Below are 24,457 nucleotides of genomic sequence, written 5' to 3' on the forward strand. Positions count from 1 at the left end.
GGCTGGCATTCCAGGGGGACCCAAAGCAGACCTGTGTGGTGGCCTGGCCGGCCCTGGGGGCAGTGAGAGAGGTGGGCACACAGCTGGGCCAGGCAGTAGCAAGACTCAAGTCCATTACAGAGAGAATATGAACCAACCAGATGCTCCTGCTAACTTCACACACAGCTCCACCACCCTGGGAAGACTGTCTCTCATTCTGCTGTCGATCTGATTCTGTCTTATATACACGTTTACCCATAGACAACCGTTTATAAGAAATGAGCTCGTGAATGTTGATGAAAGTTAACATGCACATCTCATCACTTGAAGGAAGCACTGTCCTTTAAGGTGGACACACAATTCAGCCTCTGCCCTGCTGATAGACACTTAAGGGGTCCAGTCTCCTGTCCAGATGACATGACGATCATGCACACACACATGCCAGGTCTTTGTCCGATGGTTTCTCCTGGCTGAGTGGGAGGGAAGGGCACTGAAGGCATCGAGGGTGGTAACCAGGACCTGTGTGTTTGGGGGACGCAGGGGGCTTGTTGCAGGGATGGGGGAGCTTCTGGGAAACCGATTACTTATCCAGTTTCCTAAAGCTCGACCAGAGAGCCAGGGGCCTGTTGGGAGCTAGAGACCCTGCGGAGCAGCGGCGGCTCTGCTCGAGCTGTTCCTCACCAGCGGGCTGGTGCCTCTGCACCCGAGCACCACGGACTCACCTGTGTGCCGCTTATAGTGCTTGAGCATGTTGACCTTCTGCGCGAACTTGCGGTGGCACTCCCTGCACTCGTACTCTTTGATGCCCTTGTGCAGCTTCATGTGGTGGCGCAGCGCGTGCTTGGTCTTCATGCCTGCGGGACAGGGCGGGTTGGCGCCCCACCTCGGGAGCCGCCCATGCCACACCCCACACCCTGCCCCCAGTGCCCACGCCTGCCCCCCACACCCCGCTCATCCCCCGCCCCGAGGGTCCATGCCTTACCCCACCCCCATGTCCTTCCCTGCCCCCACGCCCCCGAGTGCCCATGCCCCACCCCCACTCACCCCGAGTGCCCATGCCCCACCCCCACGCCCCCGAGTGCCCATGCCCCACCCCCACTCACCCCGAGTGCCCATGCCCCACCGCCACTCCACCCCAAGTGCCCATGCCCACCCACAGCGCCCATGCCCACCCTGAGGAAAGGTATGCCATACAAGATGTGAGAACAGGCCCCAGTACCTGCCCTGGACACCCCTCCCCATCCGGCCAGGCCCACTGAGCAGCACTCAGGACTCAGGTATGGTTGTCCCTGCCCACCTGGGGGCAGGGCCCACCAGACCTGTCCCCTCCAGCCCTCCCCACCTCTCCACAGCTCCAGAGCGGTGGGAATGGGGCTGGAAGAGCTGTGGCAAAGATGGGGCTGGGGCTGGGGGTGGACTTCCACCCAGCATGGCCAGGGCTAAGACACGGGTAGAAACTTCTAGAAATGTCCGTGTGCAACACTTACATGCTGCTTTTGAAGCATGTAACTAAGGCCTGAGGCAGGAAAAACTATTTTGTATAACCATTTGTGTTGTTTAAAAATAAATATTTTTTGGTTAGGTTCTTGTGTTACTTTTCAATAGAACAATCTGCACTGTTGCACAGGGTTACTCTGGAGAACAGACAAGAAACTCTTGCCTCTGGGGAGGGGGACTGGAGCTGCCCGGGGTGAGGAACTTCTCACTTTCTGCTCTTCTCTGGTTAACTCTTTAAGTCTTCTACATGTAATCTTATTTTATGAGGCTAATTAGCAGTTGATCCAGTGAGTAGAATTATGGGACATTTGTGTTTGCTTTATACCTTCCTGTTTAATTTTAAAAATCAAGGAAAAATAAAAACTTCATGAAATAGTAAATTTTTAAAAAATGCTAACGGCATCAAGACAAACTTTTAAATCAAGACAGACTTGATTTGTCCTGTATCTGAAGGGGGGTGGCCCTGCCACTCTTCCACACACACAGCACTGGCAGCCACTTGGAACCAAAGATCCACAGCTCCAAGCCTTCCTCACAGTTTTGGTTTCTTTTTAAACAGAAATGGGTTAAAATTTTACCATGGACTGAGATTATCTCTTTCTATCTGATTATACTTAGTGATATGAACTATTTTACTAACAGGTTCATTTAACTAATTTCACCTGATTAAAATAAAGGTCATTGTCATCACCGGCCACAGAAAGTCAGCGTCGACACACAGCTGGTCCCTGGAAGCAGCTGAGGGGTCTGCACCTCCACTGAGACCACACGGTGATTCTGAGGGCACTCTGTACATCACACACGGTGATTCTGAGGGCGCTCTGTACATCACACACGGTGATTCTGAGGGCGCTCTATACATCACACAGCCACGCTGCACCGTCTCCCTGCTCTTAAAACAGCTTACCTATGCCTCGGTTTTATCCCCTGCCTTTGACTGACTTTTCTTTTTGACCCACGGTTAAATACTCTGGGTCTTCTTTTCTGGTAGATGACTCAGGTCTGGGCGACGCCCCCCACCAGCCACTCGGCCTGCTGCCCCTTCTGGATGACGGCCAGGCCCCCACCTGCCCTCACCTTTCCCACACTCTGCACACAGGTACTCCCGGATGTTGTCATGGACACGCATGTGCTCCTTCAGCATGTCCTTCCTGGCAAAGGACTTCCCACACTGCTCACAGGCATGACTTTTCACACCTACAAGCAAACACAGGGCAGGCTGTCACCGCAGGGAATCCTGACCCAGGGTCACTGCACGAGGGCAGCACCCGGAAGAAGCACATCCCCTGGCCCAACCCAACCCACCCCTTGCAGCTGGAGCCCTGACCACTGAACCCTCCTTCCTTGGTCTCTGCAAGGACCCAGAGGGGGACTGGACAAGGAGGGGCTGAGTTGGGAGGAGTAGCAAGTATGGATGGAGAAGGACCAGCCGGGAGATGATGACGACCCCCCAGGGCAGGAAGCACGCAGAGGGGCCTAGCGCTGCATCCTCCCAGGCCCGGCTACCTGTGTGGATTAGTTTGTGCCGCTCCAGGTTCCCGATGCTGTTGAAGATCCGCCCGCAGATCTCGCAGGGGTGGATGTACCTGAAAGCAGACACAGGCTCAGGACGGCACACAGCCTCGGCCGACCGGCACACGGAGTGCACTTGCATAAGCGCCTTTATCAGAAAGTGGGGTAAAAAAGGTGCTATGGGGGTGACAAGGGGCCCGAGACCTTAGCCTCCATCTGGGCTGAGTTGTCCCCCTCGAAGTTCAGATGCTGGCATCCTGACTCTGCACCTCAGAACGTGGCTGAGCCTGGAGATGGGGGGGGGGGTCTCTGCAGAGGTCCTCAAATTAAAGATGAGGTCACTGGACGGGCCCTAACCCAGTAACTGGTGTTCTTTCAAGCAGGGACACAGAGACACGCGCAGAGGGAAGGCCATGAAGACACACCCTGGCGCCAAGGAGAGAGCTGGGGCTGACACTCTCCCATGGCCACAGGGGGACCCAGAGCTCAGCCTCAGCATCGACATAACATGTCACTGTTGTTCAGGCCTCCGGGTCGCGGCCCCAGCGGAGGACTCGGCTCTAAACAAGGCTGTAGCCTGACTCACCCAGACACGCAGTACTGACTACTGGCTGCAGCCAGATGGGGGAGCTGATGTTCACAAAACCTAATTACTCTGGGGAAAAGGGTCTCTGGTCCTATGTAGGCAGGTCTGCAATGCCGCCCACTGCTGTGGGTCCCAGAGACTGTGCGAGCTGATGACCAAGCAAGGAGCAAGGCCAGCGCATCCCCCAGGCCGGCCCAGGGCTCTCCAAGGAGACAGGTTGCTCCGTGCTCACCACCCCTCTGCGGGAAGCCAGCCCTCTCTCCGCACCACCCTAGAGTCCCGGGATCCTCACTTCTGCACGTTGGGGTCGGGCAGGTTCTCGCGGTGGATGACCATGTGGGCGTGGTAGGTGGCCTTCAGGGCGAAGCGCCGGTGGCAGATGCTGCAGCCGTAGCCCTTCTCCTTGTGCACCTCCATGATGTGCTTCAGGTACTCCTTCCCGCGGCCGAAGGTGAGCTGCGGACGCACACGCTGTTCACCTGCGCACGCAGCCCATCCCCGCGGCTAACGATGCGCCGCCTCCGCGCAGGCGCCCCGGGCAGGGGGAGAACCCGCCTCCACGCAGCAGAGAGGAACTCTAAGGTGCAGGGCCAGTACCCGGCAAAACTATGAAGCAGGGGGGCCGTTAAGAGGCGGACCCCAGGTCCTCCTGTAACTCTCACAGCAGGTCCCGTCCCCCACCCAAGGCAGCTTCTAGAACTCCTCTCCTCTGCACTCAACTGACCCCATCTTTCCCCCACGCCCAAAGGTCCTGACAAGTGCAGGGCCTGGTGCGGGTGCCCAGCACACAGGGACCTACTTTGTGAAACCACAGGGTCTACCAATTGCTGAATATGGAAACCTCCCCCTGCCCCCCCAGCTGCTAAGCAAGGCCCTCTGCTGTGTGCGAGGGCACGGCCAAGGAGAGAAGCCCCGGCGCACAGGTCCACGCTGGTCAGCCACACAGGCACCGTGTGGACCAGACTGGTTCTGAGACGGTGGTCCCTGCGATGGTGATAAGACCCACAACCATCATCCCGGAGAAGCGACGAGCCCTGGGGCACCCTCCAGGACTTCTGTGAGGGCCCCACCCAAGCCTGAGCCTCTGTGGGCCAGCAGCCCCGCTACCCCATGCACTCAGCAGCCGTGGTCCGCTTACCTGACACCTTTTGCAGCTGTACTTGTGAGGCTCTGAGTCTGCACTCTCGTCTGAATGGTCATCATTTTCTTCTGAGGAGATCCCAATCTTGCCAATAAACTCCTCTCTCTGGTGGTCATCCATCAGCGCGATGTCCTGCAAGACAATCACCATGTTCTGCTTCTAACGTGCTTGGCAGAAGCATTAACCGGTGGCCTGTACACTAGGTGCAGAAACTGTGTCCTCGGGTCACCTGGAACACCCCACCCCCTGACGATGGTGCCATCAGGTCCTGCTTGTGTTCACATGACTCTGCATGCCAGGGCTGGAGCTCTCAGGAACAGTCCCTGAGACAGACGACGCCTGGAGGGTGTGTTCTCCATCCTCACTTGGGCACCTACCACTCTTTCCTTTTTCCTGGATCAGCACTTCTCCCCCGAGAGCGAACCCGAATCCTCACTACCCTGCACACTGGCAAGCTCTCGTCTCAGGTTCCTCAAAGGTAGGGAAGGAAGCAAAAGCCCCTGGCCTGATCCTTGGTCTTCTCCCAGGAGGTATCTAGCATGGAGGGTTTTTTTGTTTTTTTTTATTTTTATACTTTACATAATTGTATTAGTTTTGCCAAATATCAAAATGAATCCGCCACAGGTATGCATGTGTTCCCTATCCTGAACCCTCCTCCCTCCCCATATGGAGGGTTTTTAATGTGAGCCCTTTAGGTGGGCGTGAAATGCAGCACTCAAGAGAGCTCACCTGGAGAGCAGCAAAAATATCCCTCGGACCCAGAGGGCTGGCCCCGCCCCCCCGCGCGCCCCGCGCCGAGGGCTGGCCCCGCCCCCCCGCGCCCCGCGCGCCAGGCGCCTGACTCACCTTGAAGTGGACGTGGATGTGGTCCCTGAGCACGTCCACACGGAAGAACTTGCGCCCGCAGATCTCACAGGTGTACTTCTTGTCGCCGTGGGTCAGCAGGTGCTTGTTCATGTTGCTCCTGCAGGAGAACACCTGCGGGCAGGAGAGCGGGGGCGGAGATGCCTGTTACCACGCATGTAGGGCCTCACTGAGAGAACATAATCGGGCACAAAAATGCGGTAGTTTCCTCCCAAAATATAAGTTGCCACAAATCCTCAGTGTTCAAGAGAAATAATCCCGTGGTACTGCAATCATGATCGTTTAACCATTTAAACTGGTGCTTACATTGTAATACAGAACTAACCGTTCTTTAGTCTTCACCATACACTACTCTGCTCACAATTTTACTCAAATATTTCACTGGAATGGGGCCTACCAAGAAGAGTAAGTCACACAAACAGCTGCAGTTTTCTCAAAGTGGGTATCAGAGTTACAGTTTGTGTTCCCTATTTCATGCATAATTATTACCACCTCCCTCAATTTCTCTGTATTTCGTGTCTAAAGTGATAAGTGTGGGGACTCAGCCATTCACCCAATCAATACTAATCCAGATGTGCCTGCAGAGACCACCACCCCAACCCCACTGATCTAAAGTCTCTGGCCGCATGGCTTTCCCCCTAATGGTCAAGTAACCAGAGGAGCAGGTCTCCTTAGCACTGTTCTCAGAAAGAGACCAAAACCTGAATGAAAGGGAAAAAGGTTCACAAGGAACAGAGGCAAATGTTGTTGAGGGACATTTCCGTTCAAGATCTGCAGGTGACTTGGGGCCGACAGCCCTGAGACCACAGCCCAGGGAGGCCGGGCCGCAAGTCAAGTCAGCAGAGCAGGAAGATGGGCACCTCTGGGGAGGAACAGAGGCCCTGGGTGTCCCCCAGCACCTGTCTTCTCCAAGCAGACAGGGCTGGAGACAGGTATAGCTGGAGGCAGTGAAGAAGTCAGTCCTGGAGACATTCAGGTTCCTTTGTTGCCGGCATCCCTCTGTGAGCATCCAGTGAACATCTCACAGAATAAAACGTGTCCGAGTGTGAGTCACATAGCTGGCTGGTTCACGCACAGGGTATTCCAAGAACACAGGAGGGACATGGTGTTGTCACTCCTCAGAGCCAGTGGTCGGCAGGCAGGATGAGCAGGATCCGTGGATACAGGGCAGCCTCATCCACCCCTGCCTGGCCACCTGGGCTCAGGTGTGCATTCTGCGGCACCTGCTCCCCCTGCCACTCCAGCCCCTAAACCCACACTAAGTCAGGGCCTGCACTGTGGGTCCACGGGCCACACAACCCAGCTGACCTGTTTGCTTTGTGGTTTGGAAAAAAAAAAAATCAGGAAATTTCCCATAAAAACATGGATTTCCGTTTTCTCTTGAAAAGGTCAAAAGATCTGGCAATGTGGCCACTTGCCAGCAGGCTAGGCCAAATCACAGCTGGCCAGTGGCCTGGGGTTTCACTTTTCCATCGTCTGGACCTGGTGTCTGTTGAGGGTGCACCGATGCTCCAGGGCCACGTGGCTCCCGTGGGCTTGTGGGACTGAGAGCCTGGGCCTCCCGAGTAGTGGGAGGCAAGTCTAAGAATGGAGCAACTGCAGGGGGCACATGCACAAAGACCACCACCATTTCCCGTGTAAGCTGACGTGGCCTGGACGGCAGCACTTGGACAGGGCTCCCCACGCAGGGCTGATCAATGCCCCTCCTGGACGTGGCCCGGGGCTATTCAGATAGTCGGTGCACTCTGGAAGTTTAGGGTCTGCCGAGCAGTCAGGCCTCTCTGACGGCCAGCTCAGACAGCCCAGCATTGATTTGCTTACTTGGGGCACAAGCATCCATGGACATGCATGGCGTGTGTGGCCGTGGCTGGGTCAGTGTCTCACTTGGAAATAGTGCGGGAGGATCACAACTGACCAAGATGTAAACCTAGAACGTCCAGCCCCCTCCACCACACACGCCCGGCTCCGGGAACTGGAGATGGAGCATGCGCACTTTGGCGGCATCGGCGGAAAATCCTAGCTGAGCGGAGACAAGGCTGAGCTCCTTCACTGGAGATCCACCTCGACAGCAAGAGAGCAGATGACCGGAGCACCGAGTAACGGGACCCCGTGGCTCAGGACACCCGAGTATCCACTCGACCCTAAACCTTCTCCCCCAACCCCGTCCACGCGTGCAGTGGGTAGAGCTCTCAGGTTTCCCATAGAAAAAGGTGAGCTGGGTCCCGGGTACCGCACCGACTCGTGTTACCTTGCCGCACACCGGGCATCCAGACGGCTCCTTCCTGTAGCGCACCAGGTTCTCACCGCCGCCGGCCTCCACGTCTTCCCTCTTCACCCGCCGCACTCCTGAAACCCCCGCCCGCGAGAGTCAGAGTCAGTGCGCACCGCACGCGGGAGCCCTGGTCCCTTCCGACGTCCGCCATCTGCCAGGGGCTCGCCCAGCCAGCAGAGGTCAGGGCTGCCCATGGGTGGGTCCAAGGAGCCAGCAGGGTCTCTTGTCTGTGATGCACTAGCGCCACCTGCCGCTCGGAGACGGAGCCCGGGCGACGGGGCAGGAGCCCACGCCACAAGCTCCTTACCGCCTGCCGCACCTGACACTTGCAAATCCAAGGGCAGCGAGTTTTACAACGCAGAAGAGTCAGAATGCGTTACCGTAAGGAAGGCATTTGTGCTCAACCTAAAGGCTCAAGACAACGGTGGGATTCTTTGAGACAGCTGAGAGTAGGTGGGAATACTTATTAAAAAGATAGTAATATTCATACTTAACATTAAATCAGCCCAATCAGGATCAAGGTAAACAGTAAGACTAAAAAAAAAAAAAAAAATTAAGGCATAAGTGTTCATGTGTGCGTGCTCAGTCACTTCAATGTCTGACTCTTCAACCCCATGGACTGCAGCGCGTTGCCATGCTGTCCTCCAAGGAATCTTCCCCACTGAGGGATCAAACCCTGGCCTCTTACACCTCCTGCATTAGCAGGCAGGTTCTTTACCACTAGCACTAGCTGGGAAGCCCAAGTGTTCATAATTGGGGTCAAAACAGACTGAGAAGTTCTCAGGAAACAAGGAATTTTTGGATACAAACAAGAAGTTCCTTCTCAGGGTCTCTTACTAACCACTGACCTGTCTTTCTGGGGCATTCTTGCATAAACCATGTGAACACAGAGCCAGGCTCAAACATGGCTGGCAAGGTGACCTGGAGACAAACAGTTCCCAGCAGTAAAGCATGCAGGTGTGCAGCTGGTGTGGTTTACGCTTCTATATAGAAGGGAAGGCCATGAACAGCCACAGAGTATTCGCTCATTCCCAAGGAAAATGATTTGAGCTGTGTCAGCTGTAAAACATTGTGAGATAAAAGTTGTATAATGCAACCCACACATGTGTCAATCAGGAAACACCTGACTTCTCCAGGTAATGGCAGCTCTTAGGGGCCCACCTGGGGCTTGATAATCAGGGTCCAGTTCAACCAGGCCAGCAGGTCAGCGCAGTGGTTATCCCCACCGCAGATGGTGAGGAGACAGGCCCAGGGGCGTGCCCAAGGCCACCTACTCACAAAGTGGACACCAGGCCCTTGGAGCAGCCCCAGATCACGGAGGGAGTGGTGGAGCTTATGAACCAGGTGGAGAAGGGCCAGGTAAAAAGGCAGGATGCAAACGTGAGGCAGGACGTGATCAGGCATGTATTAAAAGCCACGATGACACACGTACATACACAGCTGTGTGCAGTGGTCAGACTTCACGTACGAGTTTGTTATCTGACCTTTTTCCTCAACAGGCATATATACTCCATTCGTAATTCTTTGTAAAGTGACTTTTTTTTTAATAAGAAGGTGCTCTGCTCAGTGAGTGCTGCTTACAGAGGCCGGTTGGCAAGAGAGCAATGGCCTGCAGAATAAGGATTGTGCTGTGCTTAGGCAGTCAGTCATGTCCCACTCTCTGTGTCCCATGGACTGTAGCCCACCAGGCTCCTCTGTCCGTGGGGATTCTCCAGGCAAGAACACTGGAGTGAGTTGCCAATGGATCTTCCCAAAACAGGGATCAAACTTGGGTCTCCTGCATCGTGGGTGGATTCTTCACATCTGAGCCACTAAAGCTGAAGTGCCACTTAAAAAGAGGGTCTGTCAGAGCAGGTTCTTGGAGAAAACCTCAGGTGAGGTGCGTGCTCAGGACACACCTGTGGCCCAGGGGCCCAGGTCTCCTTCTTCTCTTTGGTGCCCTGGCCTTCCCGTCGGGTCTGCCCTGCGGGGCCCCCCGCACACACACCTCACTTCCTGTCTTACTCCTTCCCTCAGTTGCCCTGCCACGTCCCACCCCAATACTGACCCCACTTAAGTCCACTTTGTCTTGTGCTGGCCTCTCGTGAACCCACCACATGAAGGGCAGCCCCAGGCCCGCCAGACTTGGCAAGGGTCATCAGGGCCCTCGACAGACAGAAGGGGAAGAGGGGGAGTCACTCGTGGCCCCAACAGCATCCTCCTGCAAGGCTCTGCTGCACCCACATGGCTGCAAGCACACCCCATGTGGCACTTCATACCCCATCTTTTCCCTACTTATATCGGAAGCATTTCCTCAATATTAAACTCCTTGGAAAAACTGTTTTGGGTGACTGAGGACGTTCAGTCCCTCAAAGAGTCCAGTTCCCCTGATATCCTCCCCACGCCCCGTGGAGTGTTCAGCGACCCGTGGAGTGTTCGGGACGGCTCCGGTTCCCACTGACACGTGACGCGACCATTCCCCGCAGGACCCGAGGCTGTGCCAGTTCCTGTGAGGCAGCGCCTTACAGCAGGCACCCACGGGGGTGGGGCGGCATCACCCAAGCCCACAGGTGCGCTCACCTTCCAGGTGCCGCCTCTGGTGGTCGAGCATGACGTCCTTGCGGTAGAACATCTTGTTGCAGACCTCACAGGCGAACTTCTTGTCCCCGTGCTTCTTCTTGTGCTTGGAGAGGTTGCTGTTGGTGGAGAAGAACCGGAAGCACATCTCACACTGGAACGTCTTGTCGTCTGTCGAAGAGGTTGGGAAAGGAAGCGGCTTTTAGGTGCGTGACACTGAGCGCTCGTTCCCCTGGGGCTGGCAATGAGGCCGAGGGGAAGGGCAGAGTCAGGAAAAGGCACTGCCGCCACCATCTGAACTGAGAAAACACCCTGCCCGGCCAGGCCTGAGGCATGTGCAGAGCGGACAGAGCTACTGCCCAGCCCATCCCCTCACCCCCAGGACACACATCTACAGCATCTGGGGATTCCTAGTGAGGCAAAAGGCCTGGGCCCTCACCCCCTAACCTGACCGCAGCCCCCACCCCTGCTTTCCCCACACCCACTTCGGACAAGCTGCCTCCCACCCCAGCCCAGGCTCAGCTCCCCACCCCAGCCCAGGCTCAGCCCCCCAGCCCCTCTTTCCCCCCACCCCACCCAGGCTCAGCTTCCCCAGAGCCCAGCTATCACCTGCCCCTTCTCTCCCACCTGGCCCTCCATGGGCTCCTCCCCCATCGCACATAGACATCCCCCGTTTCTCCCACCTGTAAACAGATTGCCTTGTTCCTAGGGCCCCTTTAGGAGACACATACCTTCCACCTCTACCCCTAATGAAGGCTCTGGAAATACCGACGGCCAATATCCCAGCCTCACCCCCAGTTCCTCCCCAAAGGTGGCCAAACTGCCCACCAGGGCCTCTGACAGTCCCCACCCTGCTCTTTCCTTCCAGGCAAGCAGGGCACCCCTCAGCCCTCCTGCCCACCCCCCTAGCCCTGAGGATCTGCTCCCCATGAGTGCAAACAGAGGGGCCATCGGGGGACCTGCGAGGCCCTGGCCTCTCGTCAGCTGTCCACCTTGGTCCCACCCACCTGGCCTCTGCCAGGGGATCTCAGCCAGCACTCTCCTCTCAGACTGGCCCCCTGCTCCCCCATCTCATGTCACCCCCTAACCCCCATACCCTCCCTGCTCCTGCCAGGACGCGTACCTGCCAGGGTCTGTCACCTAAACCAGCCCCATAAGGGAGTCCCCACTACCCACTGGCCCTCCTCCAACCCAGGAGCCCTGTCCCTTGTCGCCTGTGTGGGTGGGCGTGACAGTGTGCTTCCTGCTCCGGAGTGAGGGCCAGAGGATGCTCTGCATCACACTCATCTCTGGGCCCTTGGTTACAGCCCACTGACCACTTCCCGTGGTCAGTCAGTGTGTGCTGAGTGCACCAATCCCAGAGTTAAGTTTCATTTTCTACATTGATTCTGACTGGGGTTCTCATTCTGCTTCACAATGGACCCCCATCCCAGAATCTCAGCCTGTGCACTGCAGACACTTGGGCTGATCATAGTGGAGGAGGATGGGTGGTGGGGGTGTCCCACAGTCGGCATGCTGAGCAGCATCCCTGGCCTCCCCCGCCCAGATGCCAGCAGCACCCCCAGCTGTTACAAGCCAGTCAGCTCCAGACTCAGCGGTTAACTTCTCTCCTGACCCCAGTGTGCAGCCCCGTGAGGCCCAGGGGTGTCCACACAGTGCCCTGTACACGGGTTTGTGCATGTGTGCACAGCACAGGCACTTAGCATGTGAAGATTTTCAGACTTATTTTAACAGCTACATAATATTCTACTCAGTTCATGTATCACAATTTTCTTCATTGTTTTTGATACCAGACAATTTAGTAGTTCTTGGTAATTTTTTTTTTCCAACTAGATTTCCCTAGCATTGATTCTTAGGAACAAGACCAGAGACAAGGGCATCTGCCATCTTGCTTAGTGAAGGGCCACACCATACAGCGTGCTGAAGCTGACGCTCCAATGCTTGGTCACCTGATGTGAAGAGCCGACTCACTGGAAAAGACCCTGATGCCGGCAAAGACTGAGGGCAGGAGGAGAAGGGGATGGCAGAGGATGAGATGGCTGGATGGCATCACTGACTCAGTGGACATGAGTTTGAGCGAACCCTGGGAAATAGTGAAGAACAGGAAGGCCTAGTGTGCTGCAGTCCACGGGGTCACAAAGAGTCAGACACGACTGAGCGACTGAACAGCACCCCCCTACAGTGCTATCCCAGCAGATTACTGGAGGCCCCACCCATCCTGGGCCTCCCAAACGACACAGGTGAGCGTCCCTCCTGGGCAGGTTGGCCCCACAAGCCCCAGATGGAACCCGACAGCCGTGCAAAGTGCAGTGCAGCCCTTGGACTTCAGCTCCCTCTCTCCCTAATGAGTCCCTCCCAGCTAATGGAGACGACCCACTTCCAACCTTTCCCAACCCACAGAGGTGGCCTCCGCCCAGCCGCCCAACCCACAGTGGAGCTGGAGCAGCTGTCGGGCCAGGCTGTCAGCTCGGGCGGCTTTTCCCGCCGTGGCATCCACCTGTCACCAGTTCAGGAGTCCAGACAGGCGCTCAAGGACAACCTTCTCCCACCCATAATCCTGTTGCCCTCGAGGTCTACACTGGTCTTTTGACAAAATGCAGCAACTGAGAATGAATACCTATTATGTGGTGTGTGGTCAGGCCACGCGGGACGGCCGTCCTCCGGCTCTCTGTCCACCTCCTGCTTGTCCAGCATCTGTCTCACCTCCACTCACATGAACCGCTCGCCCTCTGCCTCAGCTAGGGACTGTCCTAATCTTTAGGCCAGAAAGACTCCACCTGCTAGTTCTTTCAAGGGAAATACCTGCCCTCGTGCTGGTCCTGGCTGTTAACCTGAGGGGCTGGAAGGGGTGTGCCCCAGCTGCTGGACTCCCTGGTAACTGACAAGCCAACCTGAAGGCAATCTCCCCCTATAAATGGGGGGTGTGTGTGTATAGCAGAGGCAGCTGTGGCTTCAGAGCCTATGTTTCTGACATGTAAGGTAATGTCTCTGTCGCTGTCTCTGGACTTTCTTTGGTCTCAAGGACAGGCAACTCCAAGGCCTGCAAGCCTGGGAGTGCAGCTTGACACGCAGGCTCTGGTGAAGGGTAAGTGTGCAGGACATGGGATGGGGAATTTCCAGGGGGCTGGCTGCACGGGAACCCAGGTGGCTCTGTCTTGCCGGATGGCCTAGACGTGAAGCTCAGCTCTTCTCTAACTCCCAAGAAAGGCTGAGAGCAGATGAGGGCCATTTACAAGAGTTAGACTTACGCCTCCTCACACCCAGGACAGGCTCCGCTGTCCTTGAGAAAAGCCCAAGAAATCATCATTTCAAAGCTCACACAAATCCCTGACTTAACAGCCTATGGAAGATACATTGTCCTAAGGTAAGTACTATATAAAAGTATAATGGTGCAAATATATATTACACAAATCAGCTCAGTTCCCAGTTTATCCTGTTTTCCATTCAAAACTTCTAACGTTTGAAATTACAGAGAAATTACACTTCAATCCACTGCTGCTCAGGTACTTCTATATAACAAAGAACCACAAGCATCTGTTTTAACAGAATTTTCTGCTGACGTGTAGCAACTGCTGCTTTGTCTGCATACATTCTGTTTCATTTGTGTCCAGAGAAATAAAGATAAAAAAAGGACAACTTCTCTTCCTCGGCTTTGAGCCAGTCTCACCAAACAGGACCTGTGTCACCCTCCACTCACCCAGTGTGCTCGTGCAGAACCGAGCATGGCCACACGGGGCGCCATCGTCCCACTGGGCACCAAGGTCAGCTGAGGCCCATCTGACTGTTGCTTGCTCGCTAAGGCTAACATGTGTCCCACTCTTTGCGACCCTATGAACTGCAGCACACCAGGCTTCCCTGTCCTTCACTATCTCTCAGAGTTTGCACAAACTCATGTCCATTGAGTCAGTGATGCCATCCAACCATCTCATCCTCTGTCATTCCCTTCTCCTTCCGCCTTCAATCTTCCCAGCAACAGGGTCTCTTCCAATGAGTCAGTTCTTCACATCAGGTAGCCAAAGTATTGGTGCTTTAGCTTCAGCATTAGTCCTTCCAATGAATATTCAGGACTGATATCCTTTAGGATTGACTGGTTGGATCTCATTGCTGTCCAAGAGACTCTCAAGAGTCTTCTCCAACACCACGGTTTGAATGTATCCATTCTTTGGTGCTCAGTCTTCTCTATACTCCAACTCTCCCATCCATACATGACTACTGGAAAACCACAGCTTTGACTAGATGGACCTTTGTAAGCAAAGTAATCTCTCTGCTTTTTAATACACTGTCATCTATTTCTGCTTTATTGACTATGCCAAAGCCTTTGACTATGTGGATTACAATAAACTGTGGAAAATTCTGGAACAGATGGGAATACCAGACCACCTGATCTGCCTCTTGAGAACTCTGTATGCAATTCAGGAAGCAACAGTTAGAACTGGACATGGAACAACAGACTGGTTCCAAATAGGAAAAGGAGTTCATCAAGGCTGTATATTGTCACCCTGTTTATTTAACTTATATGCAGAGTACATCATGAGAAACACTGGACTGGAAGAAACACAAGCTGGAATCAAGATTGCCGGGAGAAATATCAATCACCTCAGCTATGCAGATGACACCACCCTTATGGCAGAAAGTGAAGAGGAACTCAAAAGCCTCTTGATGAAAGTGAAAGTGGAGAGTGAAAAAGTTGGCTTAAAGCTCAACATTCAGAAAACGAAGATCATGGCATCCGGTCCCATCACTTCATGGGAAATAGATGGGGAAACAGCGGAAACAGTGTCAGACTTTATTTTTCTGGGCTCCAAAATCACTGCAGATGGTGACTGCAGCCATGAAATTAAAAGACGCTTACTCCTTGGAAGGAAAGTTATGACCAACCTAGATAGCATATTCAAAAGCAGAGATATTACTTTGCCAACAAAGGTTCGTCTAGTCAAGGCTATGGTTTTTCCTGTGGTCATGTATGGATGTGAGAGTTGGACTGTGAAGAAGGCTGAGCGCCGAAGCATTGATGCTTTTGAACTGTGGTGTTGGAGAAGACTCTTGAGAGTCCCTTGGACTGCAAGGAGATCCAACCAGTCCATTCTGAAGGAGATCAGCACTGGGATTTCTTTGGAAGGAATGATGCTAAAGCTGAAACTCCAGTACTTTGGCCATCTCATGTGAAGAGTTGACTCACTGGAAAAGACTCTGATGCTGGGAGGGATTGGGGGCAAGAGGAGAAGGGGACAACAGAGGATGAGATGGCTGGATGGCATCACTGACTCAATGGACGTGAGTCTCAGTGAACTCCGGGAGTTGGTGATAGACAGGGTAGCCTGGTGTGCTGTGATTCATGGGGTCGCAAAGAGTCAGACACGACTGAGCGACTGATCTGATCTGATCTGATCTAGGTTTGTCATAGCTATTCTTCCAAGGAGCAAGTCTCTTTTAATTTCATGGCTGCAATCACCATCCGCATAGATTCTGGAGCCCAAGAAAATTAAATCTGACAGTTTCCACGTTTCCCCCATCTATTTGTCATGTGACAGGACTGAATGCCAAGATCTTAGTTTCTTGAATGCTGAGTTTTAAGCCAGCTTTTTTCAGTCTCCTCTTTGACCTACATCAAGACGCTCTTTAATTCCTCTTCACTTTCTGCCATTAGACTGGTAACATCTTCATATCTGAGGTTATATTTCTCCCGGCAATCTTGATTCCAGCTTGTGCTTCATCCAGCCCTGCATTTCACATGATGTCCTCTGCATATAAGTTAAATATGCAGGGTGACAGTATACAGCCTTGATGTACACCTTTCCCAATTTGAAACCAGTCCGTGTTTCCATGTCCGGTTCTAACTATTGCTTCTTGTCCTGCATACAGGTTTCACAAGAGACAGGGAAGATGGTCTGGTATTCCCATCTCATTAAGAATATTCTTCAGTTTGTTGTGATCCACACAGTCAAAGGCTTTAGCTTAGTCAATGAAGCAGATTTTTTTTTTGGAATTACCTTGCTTTTTCTATGATCCAGCATATGTTGGCAATTTGATCTCTGGTTCCTCTGCCTTTTCTAAATCTAGCTTGTACAGCTGGAAGTTCTTGGTTCACATACTGTTCAAGCCTCACTTGAAGGATTTTGAGCATAATCTTGCTGGCATGTGAAATGAGTGCAATTGTGCGGTAGTTTGAACTTTCTTTGGCATTGCCTTTCTTTGGGATTGGAATGAAAACCGATGTTTTCCAGTGCTGTGGCCACTGCTGAGTTTTCTAAATTTGCTGGCATATTGAGTGCAGCACTTTCACAGCATCATCTTTTAGGATTTGAAATAGCTTAGCTGGAATTCCATCACCTCTACTAGCTTTGTTCGTAGTGATGCTTCCTAATGCCCACCTGACTTCACATTCCAGGATGTCTGGATGTAGGTAAGTGATCACACCATCGTGGTTATCTGGGTCGTTAAGACCTTTTTTGTATAGTTCTGTGTATTCTTGCCACCTCTTCTTAATATCTTCTGCTTCTGTTAGGTCCTTGCTGTTTTTGTCCTTTATTGTACCCATCTTTGCATGAAATGTTCCCTTGATCTCTCCAATGTTGTTAAAGAGATGTCTAGTCTTTCCCATTCTATTGTTTTCCCCTATTTCTTTGCATTGTTCATACAGTCAGCAAAAACAAGACCTGGAGTTGACTGTGGCTCAGATCATCAGCTCCTTACTACAAAATTCAGGCTCAAATTGAAGAAAGTGGGGAAAACCACTAGGCCATTCAGGTATGACCTAAATCAAATCCCTTATGACTATACAGTGGAGGGGATGAATAGACTGAAGAGACCAGATCTGGTAGATAGAGTGACAGACAGACCTGTAGACAGACAGATAGTAATAGGCAGATAGAATGACAGACAGTCTGTAACACTGTGCAGGAGGTGGTGACCAAAACCATCCCCAGGAAAAAGAAATGCAAGAAGGCAAAGTGGTTGTCTGAGAAGGCCTTACAAATACCTGAGAAAGGAAGAACAGTGAAAGGCAAAGGAGAAAGGGAAGGATATTCCTAAGTGAATGCAGAGTTCCAGACAATAGCAAGAAAGCCATCCTAAGTGAACAATTTGACTGACGTGACATCAAAAATTGGTGGGTTTCCCCAGGTTTGGGGCACACGACTGCAGATTGCAGGTGGCGGGGCACATTATATGGATCCACCTGGAAGCTTCCAAGTCCGCTTCACCCCGTGACTGACGCTGCAGAGCAGCCTGAGCTCAAGTGAGACAAGACTCACCTGCCACTTCAGAAAAGCCCCACCGTGGGTGGAGGAAACAGCCTTGGTTTCCAACAGAAGCCCGCAGAGTGGAACAAGCACGTGAGTCAAACAAAGGGACAGAGCAGAGCCTGCAGGAGCAGGCGCCGGCGGGGAGGGCAGCGATGCTGGATATGATGGGTAAGGATGCCCCAAGATGAGGACTGGCCAGCACCTTAACAAGAATCAGCACAGAGTCACAGAGTGAACAGGGACCCACATGGAGGGTCAATGGAAGGGGATTCGGAATTAAGTGCTAACTTGGCAAGTGTCCAAGCCGGCTGCCACCAGTGCCCCCTCCCACCCCCCCGGCCCAGGTGCCATGATTCCGAGAATAGGGGCCGAAAAGACAACAGTGACCCTCCCCGGTGCCCATCCTCCCAGGGTGGGGATGGGGGGCAGCGAGCCTTCACCCACGGGGCGCTAGACAGAGGCCACCCTGACCGGCTGAGCCCCGCACAGCCATGTCCTGGCCATCCTCAGGGATTTATGTACATCATGTGTGCTCACCAGCTGTGAGCTGGCCAGACACTGAGCTCAGGATGCTTGGCTAGGCCCAGCAAGCCATCCTGGCCACAGGCTGGTCTGAGCATATGGCATCAGCCACACACAAGCAGACGAAGGTCCAGGTCATGAGTGGAGACCAGGGACAGAGGCAGGCTCAGAGCAAAACCAGTCGGTGAGAGGGAACAGCCAGGCCTTTGCCAGACACGGGTGGGCCCATGGAGGGAGGAGGGTGGATGGCTGAGGAAGGTCCTACCGATAAGGAGGCAGAAGCCCACTCCTCCAGCCGTGACCCCACCTCGGCACGTACTTCTCCCTTGATCCCCGAACAAACCCTCCTCGGCCGCTCAACATTCTTGGTGAGGATGAAACCTCCCCAGTCTCAGATGCAGCCATGGGCATGCTCAGTCGCTCAATCGTGTCCAACTCTTTGTGCAGCCCCATGGACTGTAGCCCATCAGGCTCCTCTGTCCATAGGATTCTCCAGGAAAGAATACTGGAGTGGGTTGCCAGGCCCTCCTCCAGGGGATCTTCCCAACCTGTGGATGGAACCTGCATCTCCTGAATTGGCAGGAGGATTCTCTACCACTAGCGCCACCAGGGAAGCCACAAATGCAACCATATGTAGCTGCTTTTGATGAATAGTAGGAAATAAATTCTCTTTTAAATGGGAATTCTCCATCTGCATGTCTTAGCATTAACAGCTGCTTGAAAGCAAACCAAATGGAGCAGAATCTTAAAGGTGAGGTTACCAGTTAAATTCACCTTCACCCCCTGCTGGAGCACCTGGTTCCCACCCCGCCAGGTACCTGAGCCTCAGTGCTGGGCGGGGCCGCTCACCTGTGCGGCAGTTGTGAAACTCCAGCGCGCTCTGGATGCGGAAGGTCTTCTCACAGGTGCCACAGCGGTACCTGTACTCGCTGTCGACCTGATGGGAGGAGACCGGGGGGGGGGGGGGGGGGGGTGGGGGGGCAGTAGTGGGGCAGCTGGGACACCCTCTCCTCAAAGGAGCTGCTCCAGCAATGTCGTGTCTCACACTCCCTCCCTCTGCTACCCTCCTGCCCAGCTGAGAAACACGAACCGTGCCTGGCTGACCCACTGCCCTGGAAAGAGAAGCATCCAGGTGACCTCGGTGCCCACGTTGGCCTCCGGCTCCTCCCCGATCCGCGGCAGCACCCTGCCAGACCCCGGCCTATCTCGGCCCCTCCGGCTCCCTCTCCCCACTCCCCTCGCCCGGGACTCTCCAGTCATCATTGCTCTTCTCTCCTCCACCACCCACCTCGTTCCTGCTGTGCTTGTACGAGACGTGCTGCTTCAGGCTCTCCTTGCGGCTGAACAACTTGGCACATTCCTCACATTTAAACAGCTTGTCACCTAAGGACAAGCCAGTGACGAGCACGTCACTCCTCCAGGCGCACCGAGACCGCGGTGCCCGCCTGGGGCCGCCGCCTGGCCCCCGGGGCGGACATGGCGGCGGCAGGGACTCACCATGCGAGCGCACGTGCCTGCTCAGGTTGCTGCTGTTCTGGAAGACCTTGCTGCAGATACTACACTGGTATACCCGCCTGTGCTCGCCCAGCTGCCGCACCACCTTCCGCCGGATGCCGTGCCGGCTCGAGAGGATCAGGCTCCTCTTGAGGGTGATGGTGCCGCTCTGGTGATGCGGGAACCTGCGGGAGAGACGCACAGGCTGGTGAGGTGGGCGGGAGGCAGGGTCGCTGGGGACAGAAGCTCAAGGTTAGTCATCCTGGAAAGGGCGCCTGTCGAATCTTCCCAGCTCGACACCGGAGGGGAGTGTTGGGCACAGGTGTCCCCCAGCTTTGGGGCTTCTGGATAAGGGAGCACCCTGAATGTCTCTGGAAGGGAGACACCCTGAATGTGCGGTGGCATCACTCAGCTTTTCCACACCAGCCACTCATCTCCCTCGGCATTAACTCTGGTCACCAGAAGCCTGGACCTCAGTTAGTACATTGGCCAGAGTGACCCCATCTCTTCTGCTTTCCTCACTTGCCTCTACCCTGTTTCATATCTTCCCTGAACCTGATTTTTTCAAACTTCTTCTCCCTATTAAATGTGTTTCTAACAGTAAGTTACTGAAATCCTCTGGGCAATAAGATGGAGCATGAATAAGTAGGTCACGCTCACCATTTCTGACAATGCTCTGCTCTGCTCTGTTTTTGCACAGCTTCCTGGACTGTCTAGGACCAGGCATGCTTTGACACTGAAGGATGCACTCCAAAAAGGACCTAAAAACTGTCACAGGTTTATTCAACTTCAGGGCAAAAATTACCAAGAATAATAGCTAAAACAAACATTTTCCTCATTCACAAAAAGAAGAGAAATGCAGAATATTAAATTTACAGAAGTTCAGATACAAACTGTTCCATCATGGCAGCCTTGTTAGACACAACACAAGTATCAGCTGGTGGAAGAGTGGATGAACCAAGTGTGGTCCTCCCGCATGATGGAGTAGTGTTCCGACTTAAACCAGAAGGACACTCCGATACCTGCTGCAACACACATGGACCTCGAGGGCGTTACGCTAAGTGAAGTAAACCAGTCACAAAAGGACAAACATGTGTGATCCGTTATACGAGGTCCTGAGAGACATGAGTACCTCCTGTAAGGTCGTCACAGAGATAGAAAGCAGAATAGTGGGTGCCAGGGGCTGGAGAGGGGGAGATGGGGAGTTAGTATTTCATAAGGATGGAGTTTCATCTTGGGGAAGATGAAAAAATTCTGGAGATGGATGGAAGGTTCTGCAAAGACGTGATTGTTTTTGAAAACACTGAACCATACACTTAGAAATGGCTAAGATGATAAATTGTATACTATGTGTATTTTACAACAATAAAAAGGCTTTCTCATCTATTTTCACAGAGGCTGCACTATTAACTCCCTGAGCTCCAGGACATTCCTGCTGCTCCCCATGCATGTGCATTTCCCATAAGAAGTAAACCATCCCCTCTCATCAGGCTTTCCCTCTGAAATGGATTAGCCGCCACACGCTGCTGCCCATGAAGCCAGGCCGAGTGCCATGCTGGGACTTACTTTGGCACTGAGCTGGTGTCGCTGGGGGTGGCGGCCAGCTTTCCCAGAACAAGCTCCATGATCCGCTCATCTGGCGTCACAGTCACGGGCTCGACCTCAGTCATGATCTCTGTCACTTGCTCTGCAAGGAGGGGACAAGACAAGCTGTGTCACTTCTGGGGCCGTGGACAGAACACAGCTGAACCCAGATGACAGGCCCAAGGGGCGGCAGCCAGGCCAATGCCATAGACACGGGTCACAAGATTGACAGAGGGAAAAAAACAGCAATACTTTAGAATCCACACATTTGCCTGCAGATTGAAAAGAGCAAAATGTTATTCTTAACTCAAAACTGGAGTTGGAATCTGTGATTCTTTTTAAAACCACAGGAGTCATAACTCTATTTCAATCCCTTTTCATACCACCTAAAACAAAACACTTTGATATATAGTAGGGTCTTATAACTTATTAAATTCATCCTGACAGAGATTTAGGAGTATTAATTTCTGTAATTACACAAGTCATCGTATGTTCAAAAGCAAATAATCATTTTCTATAAGAGTTAAATACCAAATGACCACAGTAATAGGGACCCAGGACTGACCCTCTAAACAAATGAAATATGGGAAGACTACACAAAAAGATTTATCTACTTCACCTACTATGATGTGTCTTCCTAACGCAACTAATAATTAGTGAAATAATCACTTAATAAGTTTTTCACTTCTTTCTGTCTTTTCTTCTTGTTTATAGAGAAGTACAGAGACTGTCCAGGGGAAGCTTAAACCACTTCTCCTGAGAATATTATCTGAGGGCTGCTCCTCTGAATTCTCTTTAACTCTGAGAGAGAACAAAAATTTCTTGTCACTCACAAAGAAATCCTAGGCTACAGCAGACAGCAAGAAGAAAAACTGCCCAGTGGGTGGTCAGTGAGGAAGGCAGTGAGGGGACTCACGAGTGTCTGAGCATCAAGTCTGGTCCTTACATGCCAGACCCGCCAGAATCTGGTGGCACTTCTGGTGAGGCCATGAGGTCTGAGGGGACGTGGCCTCGTGGGGACCCCTCACCCGAGAGACCAGGTTCCCTCCAAACTCAACTGAAGCTACTATATTGTCAGAGTAACACCTTTAGCCATGGCCCAGAGTGCAGCTGCATTGTCCGTTCACAGGAGACAGGGAGCAGACGCTGGAGCACCCACATGATGGACCGACATGACTCGGCACCGAAGGAAAGTGGGAAGCCCAACGTGGACAAGTCTTTTCCACATGTGGCCTGGAAGATGCTGAGCACAGAGCTCCCAGGATGGGTGGCTGAGGAGATGGAAATGTTCTGTCCAGACGACCACCTACAATGGGGAACCCGCCTATCAAAGTTCACAGCCCACGCACTCTACCAAACGCACTGGGAGTAAGCTGTACTCGAAAGAGCTGGTTCACAGCAAGAGCAGGGCTTAAACAGCACCTCCGTCTAGACTCTGGACCAAGTTCTCCTGCCTGGCAAGGAGGCAATATGGCCTCAGGCCCCTCCCCGCTATCATCACTCCTCCCCCAGGACCACGCCCCAAGCTGGCTCCTCCCCATGGCCACGCCCCCAAGCTGGCTCCTCCCCCAGGACCACCCTCACCTGCTGGCTCCTTGCCTTCAACAATGACTAGAGGCTGCTCTGGTTTGGATGCTTTGGGTTTTCTTCCCCTTCGAGGCTTTTTCTTCTGCTCTTTGGTGGCACTGACAGTCTTGGGAACCTCAGCAGGTTCCCCCCGGGGCACATCTGCTTCTTTCTCCGGGGCTGACTCCTGCTGGCCGGCTGGGGCGCCGCTCTTGGATTGTTCCAAGTGGCCCAACAGGTGCTCTGCAGAAGATGCTTATGATGAATCCACCAGGCTGAAAACACTTAGGCCACAAAAACAGAGCCCCCACTACCCTTCTCCCCAACTGAACTACTCTGCTGAGATGGAGGCCACACAGAGGACTTCAAGACAAAGCACAGATCCCTGGGAGGAGGCCCGCGGGACACAGGCCAGGAGAGGAGCCAGGGGAATCCTGACACCCTCCCCGATGGAAGTGACAGTGCGCGTCTGGGTGAACGCATCCGGAGACTCCCTGGCGTCTGGCCCAGCAGGCGCCTGCCCCTTACCATTCAGCAGCTGCAGCTCCAGGAAGGTGGCTGAACACACCTTGCACACCCACTGGCTGGGCTCTGCCTCCACCGGGGTGCTGTTCTCTGGGGTGCCTGCAGCTTCAAAAGACAAGGTGGGGGGAGAAGGTCCAGAAGTTCCTCTCTGTGCTGCCCAGCCCAGTGGAGGGCGCACCTGCCCCATAGGAGGTGACAATGACAGTGGTGACAACTGCCATCTCTTGGGAGCAAATCCAACCCTCCAAACACTGTTCTCAGAGTTTTACCCACAGGGACTCGTTCATGCCTGTAAGCATCCCCATTTCACAGATGAGGAAACTGGGCACGGAGAACTGGAACCAGTCTGAGGCAGGGCTGGCACCAGTCAAGGAAATGTACCCTCTTCACAGAAGCCAGTCCAGTGGGAACAGACACACACCCCTCCACACACACTGATGACTTCAAGGAAAAAAAAAAAAAGGCATCCTAGAGCCCACAGCGAATTCTCTACTCTCTCACTGGCTCACGTGTCAAGAAGGGGCGAATCCACGAGTCAGGCGCCATGCCCTGAGCCCAGTTTCACCATGGCTCCTGCCCAAGCACTGTCAACAAAACTTTTGCAATGATAGAAATGTTCTGTAACTGCCTTCCAGGTGGCAGCCACGTGTGCCTAGTGCCCCTGAGGAACTGGACTTCTGCTTTTACTGCATTTGAATTTAGGTTTAAATAGCCCAACCACTAGACCATTCAGGTATGACCCAAATCAAATCCCTTATGATTATACAGTGGAAGTGAGAAATAGATTTAAGGGCCTAGATCTGATAGAGTGCCTGATGAACTATGGAATGAGGTTTGTGACATCGTATAGGAGACAGGTATCAAGACCATCCCCATGGAAAAGAAATGCAAAAAAGCAAAATGTCTGGGGAGGCCTTACAAATAGCTGTGAAAAGAAGAGAAGCGAAAAGCAAAGGAGAAAAGGAAAGATATAAACATCTGATGCAGAGTTCCAAAGAATAGCAAGAAGAGATAAGAAAGCCTTCTTCAGCAATCAATGCAAAAAAATAGAGGAAAACAACAGAATGGGAAAGACTAGAGATCTCTTTTAGAAAATCAGAGATACCAAAGGAGCA

At 53.2% G+C, this 24,457-nt stretch overlaps 1 protein-coding gene across 2 annotated transcripts in view; it reads right to left on the reverse strand.

Annotated features, from left to right (window-relative positions):
- Nucleotides 1-24,457, reverse strand: part of PRDM15 (PR/SET domain 15) — a 69,266-nt gene that overhangs the window by 12,119 nt on the left and 32,690 nt on the right. For both annotated transcript variants that reach the window (XM_024996507.2, XM_024996511.2), the window contains exons 6-19: nucleotides 23,346-23,447; nucleotides 22,836-23,060; nucleotides 21,234-21,354; nucleotides 19,671-19,852; nucleotides 19,462-19,556; nucleotides 19,023-19,110; nucleotides 10,411-10,578; nucleotides 7,828-7,925; nucleotides 5,562-5,693; nucleotides 4,713-4,847; nucleotides 3,867-4,030; nucleotides 2,983-3,062; nucleotides 2,554-2,673; nucleotides 702-833 (exon numbers count right to left, since the gene is read on the reverse strand). In XM_024996507.2, coding sequence (XP_024852275.1) covers nucleotides 702-833; nucleotides 2,554-2,673; nucleotides 2,983-3,062; nucleotides 3,867-4,030; nucleotides 4,713-4,847; nucleotides 5,562-5,693; nucleotides 7,828-7,925; nucleotides 10,411-10,578; nucleotides 19,023-19,110; nucleotides 19,462-19,556; nucleotides 19,671-19,852; nucleotides 21,234-21,354; nucleotides 22,836-23,060; nucleotides 23,346-23,447 — 1,842 coding nt within the window. The remainder of the gene's footprint in view (nucleotides 1-701; nucleotides 834-2,553; nucleotides 2,674-2,982; nucleotides 3,063-3,866; nucleotides 4,031-4,712; nucleotides 4,848-5,561; nucleotides 5,694-7,827; nucleotides 7,926-10,410; nucleotides 10,579-19,022; nucleotides 19,111-19,461; nucleotides 19,557-19,670; nucleotides 19,853-21,233; nucleotides 21,355-22,835; nucleotides 23,061-23,345; nucleotides 23,448-24,457) is intronic.

The sequence above is a fragment of the Bos taurus genome, chromosome 1 (assembly GCF_002263795.3).
Source record: "Bos taurus isolate L1 Dominette 01449 registration number 42190680 breed Hereford chromosome 1, ARS-UCD2.0, whole genome shotgun sequence".
Taxonomy (NCBI): domain Eukaryota; kingdom Metazoa; phylum Chordata; class Mammalia; order Artiodactyla; family Bovidae; genus Bos; species Bos taurus.